This window comes from Thecamonas trahens, assembly GCF_000142905.1.
Source record: "Thecamonas trahens ATCC 50062 unplaced genomic scaffold supercont1.21, whole genome shotgun sequence".
In the NCBI taxonomy this organism is placed as follows: domain Eukaryota; order Apusomonadida; family Apusomonadidae; genus Thecamonas; species Thecamonas trahens.
In genome coordinates this window covers 359,180-369,480 of record NW_013657659.1, presented here as the reverse complement: position 1 = coordinate 369,480, position 10,301 = coordinate 359,180, and the positions used below count along the sequence as shown (strand labels likewise).

Genomic DNA, 10,301 nt, shown 5'->3' with positions numbered 1-10,301 from the left:
CCCCCCCCCTCCCTACTCCCTCCACCACCCTCCCCTCCCTCCCCCCCCCCCCCCCCTCCCCCAACCACTCATCCATCCCTCCCAACACAGAGCTATGCAGGGTACGGGCCTCTTGAGGGCTTGGTCGGCACTGGGTGCTGCGCCGCGGAACAGTGGTTGGTCGATGGGCCAGGCTATGGTGGTGGCTGGCTCGGCGAGGTGCTTCTCGGCAAGCTCTGCGACGGCGAGCTGGTTTGGTGGGAGTGGGAGCGAGGAGGAGACGGCCGGCGCGACGGGCGCGGGCAACGCAGGTGTGGCCTCGCTGCCGGATGCTGGCGGTGAGAGCGTGGGCGGCGAGGCGATGACGGATTTGGCGACGACGATGGCGTCGGCAGATGGCGTGGAGGAGGTTGTGAACGGGCTGATCAACCCGGGCGGCTTCTCGCCGATCTACTGGGCGTGCGATGGGCTGCAGGCGCTGCAGGCTGCGTCGGGACTTCCGTGGTGGGCGACGATTGTGGCGACGACGGTGGCGGTGCGGACGGCGCTCCTGCCGTTTGCCATCAAGCAGATGAAGTTTACCGGGCGAGTCCAGCAGGTCCAGCCGAAGATCCAGTACCTGACAGCCAAGATGAAGGAGCACACGCCGGGCTCTGAGCTGCACAACATGTACGCCATCCAGCTGCGTGATCTCGTGCAGAAGCACGACGTGAACCCGCTCAAGATGTTCATGTTCCCGCTCATCCAGGCACCGGTCTTCATCTCGATGTTTATGGCGCTGCGGCGGCTTGCCGAGAACGGCACCTTTGTCGATGGCCTCACGTCCGGCGGCGCCCTGTGGTTCAGCGACCTCTCGGCAGCGGACCCGTACTACGTGCTCCCGCTGGTGGCCGGTGGCTCGTTCCTGGCCACGGTCGAGCTTGGCGCCGAGATGCCGAACGTGCAGCAGCGGTCGACGATGAAGAACGTCATGCGCGGCCTGGCGGTCGTCATGGTGGCGGCGACGTACTCGTTCCCGGCCTCGGTCTTTATGTACTGGATCAGCTCCAACTCGTTCTCGCTGGCGCAGGCTATGGCCTTCCGCGTTCCGGGCGTCAAGGACGCGCTTGGCATCCCGCCGCCGCCGGACCCGTCCAAGGCGCCGCCGATGCCGGCGTCGGCCGGGGCCCAGGACGCCGGCTCGGCCTTCCAGGAGCTCAAGGACGCGTTCAACAAGCAGAAGAGCCTTCGCGACGAGATCAAGTCGCGGACCGAGGCCCGTGAGGCCCGCAAGACGGCCGCCGACGAGCCGGCCGCCGCTGTCGCCTCGGCCGCCACCGGCCTCGACTCGGCCAACGCGCTGCACGCCGAGCCGGCTCCGGTCACCGACGTTCGCCCGGCCATGACGGCCGCCGAGATGCTGGCCGCTGGCGCGGCGACGCCGCCGGCCGCCACCGCCTCCGCGCAGCGCGTGATCAAGCGCGGCGGAACTCGCCACAACCCAACCAAGACCCGCGCCAAGGGCCGGTCGTACGGCCGCAAGCGCGGCAAGTAAAGAACAGCTGACGTGCTCGCCCGCTGCTGCTGCATCTCACTCGCGCTTGGCCACCCACGCGAGCATCCACTTGAGGTTGGTGAGCGTTTTCTTGCACGCCTTGGTCCACGACTCAACGGCGGAAAAGGTGGCAAGCTTGATGGAGAGCGAGTCGATGGTTGCGCCCTCGATCTGGTACGGGACCCGAAAGTTGGGGTCGATGCTCTCGATGTGGTCGCCGAGCTCCTTGAGGCAGACCAGAAAGGCGGCCATGGCCTTGTCGAAGCTCCGGTTGCCGAGCAGCCGCTTGGAGAAGCCCGAGGTGGAGCCAAAGAGCTCAAAGCCCGAGTGGTTCGGCTTGTCGTTGCGGTAGATGCGCGAGAACGAGCCCATGGGCTTGAGCGTGTACGCTGTAAAGGTGAACGAGGTCTTGCCCGCGAGCGTCCACAGGAGGAGCGCGGCCTGGCCCCAGGCGGCGTTGATCTCGTTCCACGAGACCGGTACGCTCGGCAGTCGCCCGAGGCGGAACGTGTTGATGGTTGCAAACTGGCCCTCGAACCAGATGTGGAACGTGTCGTTGTACACGTTGGTCATTTGCAGCTCTTTCAGTGCCGCATACGCCACCTCGGTCGCGTTCTCCACGCTCAGTCGCCGCGCCTCAAACTCGAGCACGCTCTCCTGAAACGCGTTGTACTCGAGCCAGAAGCTGGCCTCGAGCCCGTCGAGCTCGCTCACCTGCGCCTCAACCACCGCCGTCTCGCCGGCCACCGCTGCGGCTTCGGCCTCGGCCGCGGCCAGCTCGCGCTCCAGCTCCGCCTCTTCGACTTCGAGCGCCGCAAGCTCGGCCGCGTACGCCGCCTCGTCCTTGGAGTCGGCTGCAGCCGCCAGCTCGCGACGGAGGTAGCCGGCATACGCATCGCGAGTTCGCCCCGCCGCATCGATCTGCATCTGCAGCCGCGCCACCACCCCACCGGCGCACTCGCGGCACATCGGGTGCTCGTCGTCGCTCTGCAGCGACGCCAGCTCAAAGATCCGCCCGACTCGCCCGAGCTTGTCGGCAAACGACGCCACCGGCGCAAGCAGCGGCCGCGCATCGTTGTGGTCGACGGCGCACGCCACCTCGTCGTCCACCACCACGTACTCTTCGATATCGTCGTCGAGGACCGCAAGAAGCGAGAGTTTCGGCAGCTCGCCCGACGATGCACCCGCAGTCTCGCTCGCCTCGTCCTCCCGGCTCACGCCGGGCCGCGGCACCAGCTCCAGGCTCAGCAGCGAGTCGTGGACGTGGACCGGCCGCTTGCAGTGCTGGCAAGCAAAGACGTCGACACGCGGTGGCGCCGCACTCGCGCCAAACGCAGAGCCAGCAAGCCCGCTCGTTCCTCCGGGCGACGGTGTGTCGGTCCAGTGGACGCCGGCCGACGGCGAGTGCGAGACCGGCGTCCCCCACGAGCCGAGGACCGACGCCGGCGACGGTGCCGCCACAGCTGCGACGCTGCCGGCCACGCCAGGCCCGCCACCAGGCTCACCGCCGGTGGTCGGCACCGAGACGCCAACGGCAGGTCGTCTGTGGTCAGCAATGGCCACCCCGTCGCCCTGTCCGTCGCTGCTGTCACGAGCTACAGAAGCCATGCCGATGGAGAGCGGGGCGGTGGGGCGAAGAAGGTCGGCCGTCGAGTGCGTGGCCTTCCGTCCCGCGAGTCAGGCAATTCGTAGCTGAAAAGCAGCTCGGTGCGTCGAGGCAGCGGTGCGGCGCAACAGGGTCACACGGGCGGAACGCGACATCAAAAAAAGAGAGCCAGCACGGGAGAGAGAAACGATGTTTGCAAGGAGACATATTAGCGGTAAACGTTTTTCCTCGGCTGAATTGCTGATAATTTTTGACGAACGAAGAGTCAGCCGCACGGGAACCACTCCAATCAACGGGGTCATACTCAAGCCCTGTGGCCACGCATCGCAGAATGATGACGGAAAAACGATACGAGGGAGGTACAGACATGCTGAACATGCAGTCCCGCGTTAGTATGGCAGCACAACATTCGGCCAGTGCAAGATACCGGGTCTGAAGCACTGGGTGCGGCAACCGCTCGTGCGGAGATTATTGGCCGACCGAGCAACAAGGCGGCAGAGAGAAGAACGACGTGGCAACCATGTGCAACTCCCGCACCTTGTCAGAACACAGTCTAGCGGACACTCAGCACACTACAGACAAGCTGCAACCATAAACAGCTACGCACTACACACATAGTTGCGAGTGTGGCTCCAAAAGTGCCGCCAACAAGGCTCGTGGAGCAAAGTTCCAGCATTTCCTGGCAGCGAACAATTCACGCCGAAGGAACGTGGCGAATACGGAATGGCTTCCGGCTATTCCGGACAACGAGCAAGCCACGCATCCACCCGCGGCAAGGGCAGCGAGGGGGAGGAGCGAGGCACACTTCTCGCGCCCCGCGTCCCGTTTGTCGCTCCCCCTTTGCCCCATGTCGTCCAACGCCCCCGTACCGAACACACCTGCCTTCAACCCGCAGCAGTACTACCGTACGTCCTCCCCATGCTGCTGCACCCCGCCCCCCACGCCCCGCGGAGTGCGTCCGAACCGTGCTTGGCCAACTCCGCCACGTGTGGGCGCCTCACCCTGCGGCTCGTTCGAGTCATCCACCGCCGACCTGCGCGCCGCAGCACCCCCTCATGAGTACCAAGTACCCCCGCACCATGTTCGGGGTGCTTGGTTGGCCGCGGTGGGCTCTTCCGCGCAGCTACCTGCCTTGTGTGGCATGCCGTGCCAGGGGACGGACAATGCTGTTTTTTGGGCTGTTGCCAGCCTACTTTTTGGCCTGCCACCTGGCTCTCTCCTGGTATTGCCACAAAAAAACAACTACCAGCGGCTAAGGTCACGTGCTGACCATGCCCTCCCCCCCCGCTGCGGGAGTTGCTGCGGCACATGCGAGTTCCCTTCCGCGACAGCATGCACGTGCAAGTCACTCACCACCATTACCCCGCATGATGATTGCCTCTTTTAGAGCAAGTGTACATGCAGCAGCTTCAGGCGCAGATGGCTGCGGCCCACGCGGCCCACATGGCGCAGACCGGCCGGGCGAGCGAGACCAACTCGTCGGCGGCGGCGCCGGCGGCAGCGCGGCCGGGCGAGCCGCAGATGCAAGCCCTCTCTGCCGCTGCGCAAATGCAGGCCATGCAGCTTGCGGCGCCGCTTATGGTGTCGATGGCCAACGCGGCGCAGGCCGCGCAGGTCCAGCACGAGCGCAAGGGCAAGGTCCGCAACACTAGCCGCCGCGAGCGCGCGTCCAAGGCCGCGCCCTACACCACCTCGGGCCTCCAGCCGGGCCGCAAACTCTCGATGGCGCCACTCGAGCCCGAGACGGCCCAGGCGGCCACGTCGGCGCTGATGGACCAAAAGTCGCGCCGCGAGTACCACAAGCGTGCCGAAAAGAAGCGCCGGCTCAAGATCAACGAGCTCGTCCAGCAGCTCCGCTCGCTGCTGCCGAACCCGTCCAAGGTCGCCTTCCAGAAGCCGACCGTCTTCCAGCACGTTGCCAACTATGTCAAGGCGCTCAAGGCCCACCGCACGTTCCTCGAGGACGAGCTGGCACGGACAACCGAGATTGTCCTTGACGTCCAGACTGCCCTCAACGACCGCAACGACTACACCATCCGCAACGCATTCGAGGCTCAGAACATGGAGCTCAACGACCGCATCGTCGAGTTCAAGCCCTCGCTTGCCCGCAACCCGGACATCGACTACAACCGCTCGCCCTCGCCCGAGGAGACCAAGAACAACCCGACGGCCCTGCTCCGCAAGGCCAAGTACTCGGCCGTCAGCTCGGCTGCCGCCGCACGCCTCGCTCGCGGCCGCCCCACTGCTCGTACCCCGGTCTCCACCCCACCCAACGGCTCTGTCTCGGCGCTCGACACCCTCTCCTCCGCTGCCGAGGCCTCGTCGGCCTCTTAACTGTCTTTGGACCTCCCGCGTCCGCCTCCGCCTCCCACTCTCCTCCCTGGTTACAGTGCGCCTCCGAATTGCGTCTCTGGCCAGGTGAGGCTCAGTTGGGTTTCTTTCCTTTGATGGTGCCATCATCAGCGCACGTGCCCCCTTCTGTTACCTTGTGCAGCGATATTGAAGCTTCCAACCCCCCCCCCAACCCCCCCCCTACTCCTGTTGTCTCACTTACTTCGTTTGATCATGTCGCCAACTCGGAGAACGAACGCGAGAGACCTTCGATCGGCGAAAGCCGCATGGCGGCACTCCCGTTGTCATCGCCAGCGGCAAGGACCGAGTGCCCTGGTATGGTGCCAGCGGCGCTGGCGCCCGGGATTGGCATGGCGCCTGTTGGGGTGACCAGCATGCCCGGGTCGAGATCGACGCCGAGCGGCGAGACACCCTCCATGGTAGAGAGGTCGATGCCAAGGCCGTAGTCGCCGCCGGTGTCGAGCGTGCCGAGCTCGTCGTCCGACTCGGACGACGGCAGCACCTCGTGGCCAATGGCCATCGGCCGGCTCGAGCCCGACGACGGAGCACGGCTCCGCGCTGGGCTGGTCATCAGTGCCGACGACGCCTTGTTGTACAGCTCCGAGACGGTGCCGGTTGCCGTACCCAGGTCGACGCCGAGCGGCTGGTCGAACCCGGCGTGTCGCTGTTGGTAGGCCGAGAAAAGGCCGGCTCGCTCCGACGCCATCGAGTCGAGCGACGAGAGGACGTAGTCGGCTGCAAGGCCAAAGTTCCGCTTAAAGCTCGCCGCCGAGCCGGTGGGAATGGCCGAGATGAGGGCGGTCGACGACGGGCCGCCGCCGGAAGTGGTCCATGTCGACGGCGGGCCAAACAGCGCCCACCCGGCAGCTCCGAGACACCTGGCGACATCATTGCCTGATACCGCTCCTCGCGGTCGCGCTGCCGTTGGGCAGATCGGATGTCTTCGATGTTTTGCGGCGGCGACGCGGCCCTGGTACTGTCGCCTCCGCTCCTTTCTTCCCCGCCAATGCCGAGAGCCGACGGCCCGCCCGACTCGTCCATGCTCGTCAGCTCCGAAATGGCCGGCGACGTCGCCGCGCCCATCTTGCGTTTGCGCGAGGCCTGGGTAAACGCGTACTCGCCCGAGCCGCCGCTCCCAGTCAGGTCCAGCGGTGAGTCGACCGAGAAGAGGAACGGGTCGTTGACATCGCGGACACCCGCGAGACCCTCGCTCGAGGCTCCGCTTCCGCCGCCGGCCACCGAGCCGCCAAAAGTGAGTCTGCCCAGGCTCCGGCAGCGGCGGCGTCGCTGCCTGCACTCCCCCACTCCGGCCATGCTGCGATGCGATCTGGTAGAAGAGCGCCTTGAGACCCTGCTTGAGCAAGTGCTGCGACTCTTCCTGCGCCTGCACCACGGTCCACAGCTGCGCGTTGTCAGTTTGCAGCAGCTCGACTTGCTTGCGTAAGCTTCCATTGCTAGCTTGCAGCTCGGAAATCTCCGCCCACAACCGCTCGCGCTCAACCTCCCACGACTTGACCAGGCGCTCGATCGACTGCCCGGCGGCTCCCCGCACGCCGGCCTCGCCGCCAAGCTCAGCACCACCAGCCATGCCGGCAGCTCCCACGCCGACAGTCTTGCCTGGCCCGGCACGGGCCTCGCCGCTGGTACCCGCCTTGCCCGCCTTGCTCGCCTTGCCGCCGCCCCCGGCCGAGCTCGCCGGCACCCGCCGCGAGATGTGCGAGAGCAAATCCGGACGACCGCGCTGAAAGTAGGGATGCTGGAAGACAAACTGAGTCTCACCATCCTCAACAACGGTGCTCACTTTCTTGAAGTCGTAGGTGTACAGCTGGCGCTGGAAGGAGGAGAACCGCGAGTGGCGAAAGTACTTGTTGAAGACGTGCTTCTCCAGCTCGTAAGCCGAGAACACGGTGAACGTTGTTCCACCGTTTGACCAGCAGATCCATGCATCCGTCGCCGGATCCGAGACCATGTCAAAGACCGCCTCTGCAAAGACCGATCTCACGGGGCCCTTGCCCGAGCCCGAGCCCTTGCCCTTGCCCTTGCTCTTGCTCTTACTCGCCGACTTCTTCCCGTTTCCACCGTCATCGACGGCACTACCCTTGCCCATCTCTTCGACTTCTCCTCGACTTATTTCCCTTCGCAACCTCTCCGAAGCAATCTCCTCGCTGTGCTCTCTTGGGCGACCAGAGCCTTCTCTGCCGCGGACTCGCCTCGCGGTGTTCCGTCGGTCCCTCCGACCACTGGTGGTGGGGAGTGATAGGGAAGGTAGGTGGGTGGGTGGGGTGGGTGCAACACGGTACAACGGCGTGTGCTTGGTGTTTGTTCCGAGAGGAGTGTGGTCTAGATGGGTGGTGGGGATGGTGGTGGTGGTGGTGGGGAGGGGGAGGTGTGGGGAGGGGGGGAGGGGTGGGGAGGGGAGGGCCAGTGGTGTACGACTCTTTGGTGCGTCCAATTAATCAATCGTTCGTGAACAATGGAAGGTTGGGTGGGTGGCAGTCATGGTGGCGAGGCGAGGCGATGGCGACAAGGGAGGCATTTAGACAAGATCCATCATGGGCTTGGATTGGTTGGTTTGTGACTGGGCAAGCTAGGCTGACTAGCTAGGTGGAGCTTGAAAGTTAGAAGAAGCAGAGCTTGTGGTCGGCAGTGCGGGCCGGGCGGAGCTTGACCACGTGTGCGGCGCCGTCAAAGCCCTGGAAGACGCGGGCGTGCACAAACTCATCGCCGCCGACGGCAATGTTGAGGAAGTAGTTGACGCCGGCAACGGTCTGGGTCAGATACTCCTTGACCGAGTACTCCGAGTAGGCGTGATCGAGGCGCTCAATGTCTGCGCGGACGGCGTCAGCGACGGCCTGGGCCTTTTCGTCGCCGGGCTTGGGCGCCGAGGCGGCGCCGAAGCGGCCGTTGCCGTTGGCGCGCGGCGCCGGGGCGCCAAATCCAAAGCCGGTCCGGCGCGGAGCGCCAAAACCGTGCGGGGCCGGAGCCGGCGCGGGCGACGGAGCCGGCGCGGCCGAGCCGCTAAAGTACACCAGCGGGTCGTCTGCGGTCTTGCCGGTCTGGACGGCGGCGAGCTCGGCGTGACCCGAGAAGCCGACAAAGGCACGGACAAAGAGGAAACCGGCGTCGCCGGCATCGATCTTGAGGAAGTAGTTGGTACCAGCCACGGTCTGTGTGGCGTACTCGACAACCTTGAAGTTGTCGCCGTAGGTCGCGCACGTCTTGGCCTCGACGGCCTCCTGGACCGCGGCGGCGACGGCCTGGGCGGTGTCATCACCGGGCTTGACGCCCTTCATCCCGCCGAGCTTGGCTGGCTTGGCCGCCGGCAGGCCGGCATCATTCTGGAAGTACTCGAGCGCGTCGTCGCCGCTCTTGCCAGCCTGCACGGCCACCAGCTGGAGCGCACCGTTGAAGCCGCGGAAGACTCGGGCGTGGACATGGTCATCGCCGCGGTTGATCTTGAGAAAGAAGTTGGTGCCGGCGACGGTCTGGGTGGCGTACGAGACAACCGTGTGTTCCGCCGACACGCCGCCGAGCTTGGCGTCGATCGAAGCGCGGACAGCGTCGGCCACAGCCTGCGCAGTCGCGTCGCAGGGCTTGACACCCTTCATCCCACCGAGCTTGGCCGGCGCGCACGCCGCACCGCAGCACGACCCGATCGAGTCGTTCTGGAAGTAAACCAGCTGGTCGTCGGTGGTCTTGCCACTCTGAACCGCCACAAGCTGCAGCACACCGTCAAAGCCGCGGTAGATCCGCGCGTGGACCGCACTGCCCTCGCCGACGTCAATCTTGAGGAAGTAGTTGGTCCCGGCCACGTTCTGGGTCGCCATGTGGGTCACCTCAAACGTCTCGTACGTCTTGCCGGTCTTGGCCTCGATATCCTCCTTCATCGCCACGCCCACAGACTTGGCCATCTCGTCGGCAGCCTTGACCGCCTGCGTCCGCCCAGCACGGACAGGCGCAGCAGCAGCCGGCGCCGGCGCCATCAGTCCGAACCCAGACGCGATGTGGAAGCCACCGGCCGCAGGCGCGCTGTACACCCACAAATGCAGCACGGAGGAGTCACAGACACTGAATGAGTCACTTGCCGTCGTCGTCACCCTCTCCCCACAGCTCGCAGCGGCCTAAAAGAGGCAGAAACTTGCCACGCGTACCCCCCCTTCGCACCCTCGTCCTCCCCTCTCTGTCTGGTCACCCACACCACGCTTGCGGCCACTTACCCATAGGAAGTCATGGGATGGTTGTACGGGTACATGTTGAACAAGTTGCGACTGTGTGTTGAGCTTCCCGTGCTGTTTTTCCGCCACCAACCATGCGTAAGTGATTCTGCCGGGATCTGTCGTGTCGGAGAAAAAAAAAAGGAGAGTGCGACTGATGGGAGGAGGCGCAGCCAGCAACGGTTTGGCTCGGCCTCGGCTTGGCCCGGCTTGGTCCGGCTTGGTCCGGCTTGGCAACGTGCGGGGTGGGAAACAGCGCGAGAGGAATACGACCGCTTTTTTCTGTTGTACTGCAGGTAGGTAGGTATATTGGTATCTCATGCCCAGTGTGGAAGTCTCGGGGACCGGGACTGATTCCCTACTGTGTCGGTCGTGGCGGGGGGAGGGGGGGGGAGGGGGGAGGGGAGGGGGTGGCGGAGGGGCTGACTAGGTGGCGTGACCAGCCGCAGTAAGGGCATCGGTCTCAGGGCCTACGCAGCGAGTACACCCACAGCAACAGGTAGCCGTGGTGGTAGCGGGGGAGAGAGAGCATTCATATAAGGGAGGAGGGGAGGGGGTGTACCAATGAGCAAGAGAGGTGTGGTGTGCAGGTGAGAGGGGGAGGGAGTTAGGGGTC

The 10,301-nt window shown here is 65.1% G+C and overlaps 5 protein-coding genes across 5 annotated transcripts in view; 2 read left to right on the top strand and 3 right to left on the bottom strand.

Moving 5' to 3' along the window:
* The window catches only part of AMSG_05144 (inner membrane protein OXA1L), a gene marked incomplete at its 3' end in the record, with an annotated part of 1,807 nt that extends 294 nt beyond the window's left edge, over positions 1-1,513 (top strand). The window contains exon 2 of the mRNA XM_013902733.1: positions 91-1,513. Within this exon, the coding sequence (XP_013758187.1) occupies positions 91-1,513 (1,423 nt within the window). The remainder of the gene's footprint in view (positions 1-90) is intronic.
* Positions 1,514-1,549: 36 nt separating this feature from the next.
* AMSG_05143 (beclin-1) lies at positions 1,550-3,121 on the bottom strand (the record flags this gene model as incomplete). Its single annotated transcript, XM_013902732.1, has 1 exon — positions 1,550-3,121. One exon carries the CDS (start codon positions 3,119-3,121, stop codon positions 1,550-1,552), a length of 1,572 nt encoding a protein of 523 aa, XP_013758186.1.
* Positions 3,122-3,923: 802 nt separating this feature from the next.
* AMSG_05142 (uncharacterized protein) lies at positions 3,924-5,650 on the top strand. The gene is made up of 2 exons (XM_013902731.1): positions 3,924-4,024; positions 4,507-5,650. Exons 1-2 carry the CDS (start codon positions 3,967-3,969, stop codon positions 5,451-5,453), a joined length of 1,005 nt encoding a protein of 334 aa, XP_013758185.1. The 5' UTR covers positions 3,924-3,966; the 3' UTR covers positions 5,454-5,650.
* A 32-nt stretch (positions 5,651-5,682) lies between these two features.
* Positions 5,683-7,578, bottom strand: AMSG_05141 (heat stress transcription factor B-2b; the record flags this gene model as incomplete). The annotated part of the gene is made up of 3 exons (XM_013902730.1): positions 5,683-6,349; positions 6,373-6,688; positions 6,777-7,578. The coding sequence occupies 3 exons, from the start codon at positions 7,576-7,578 to the stop codon at positions 5,683-5,685; spliced, it is 1,785 nt and encodes a 594-aa protein (XP_013758184.1).
* Positions 7,579-7,989: 411 nt separating this feature from the next.
* On the bottom strand, positions 7,990-9,761 carry AMSG_05140 (cystatin-A2). Its single transcript, XM_013902729.1, has 2 exons — positions 9,689-9,761; positions 7,990-9,500 (listed from the first exon to the last, which is right to left on the bottom strand). Exons 1-2 carry the CDS (start codon positions 9,721-9,723, stop codon positions 8,090-8,092), a joined length of 1,446 nt encoding a protein of 481 aa, XP_013758183.1. The 5' UTR covers positions 9,724-9,761; the 3' UTR covers positions 7,990-8,089.
* Positions 9,762-10,301: the final 540 nt, after the last annotated feature.

Bases quoted from the DNA above. Each gene is read 5' to 3' on its own strand.
- AMSG_05142 (XM_013902731.1), top strand. From the start codon at position 3,967: ATGTCGTCCAACGCCCCCGTACCGAACACACCTGCCTTCAACCCGCAG. The intron at 4,025-4,506 runs GTACGTCCTCCC...TGCCTCTTTTAG, and splicing joins CAACCCGCAGCAGTACTACC to AGCAAGTGTACATGCAGCAG.
- AMSG_05140 (XM_013902729.1), bottom strand. From the start codon at position 9,723: ATGTACCCGTACAACCATCCCATGACTTCCTATGG. The intron at 9,501-9,688 runs GTAAGTGGCCGC...GTGGGTGTACAG, and splicing joins CATCCCATGACTTCCTATGG to CGCGCCTGCGGCCGGTGGCT.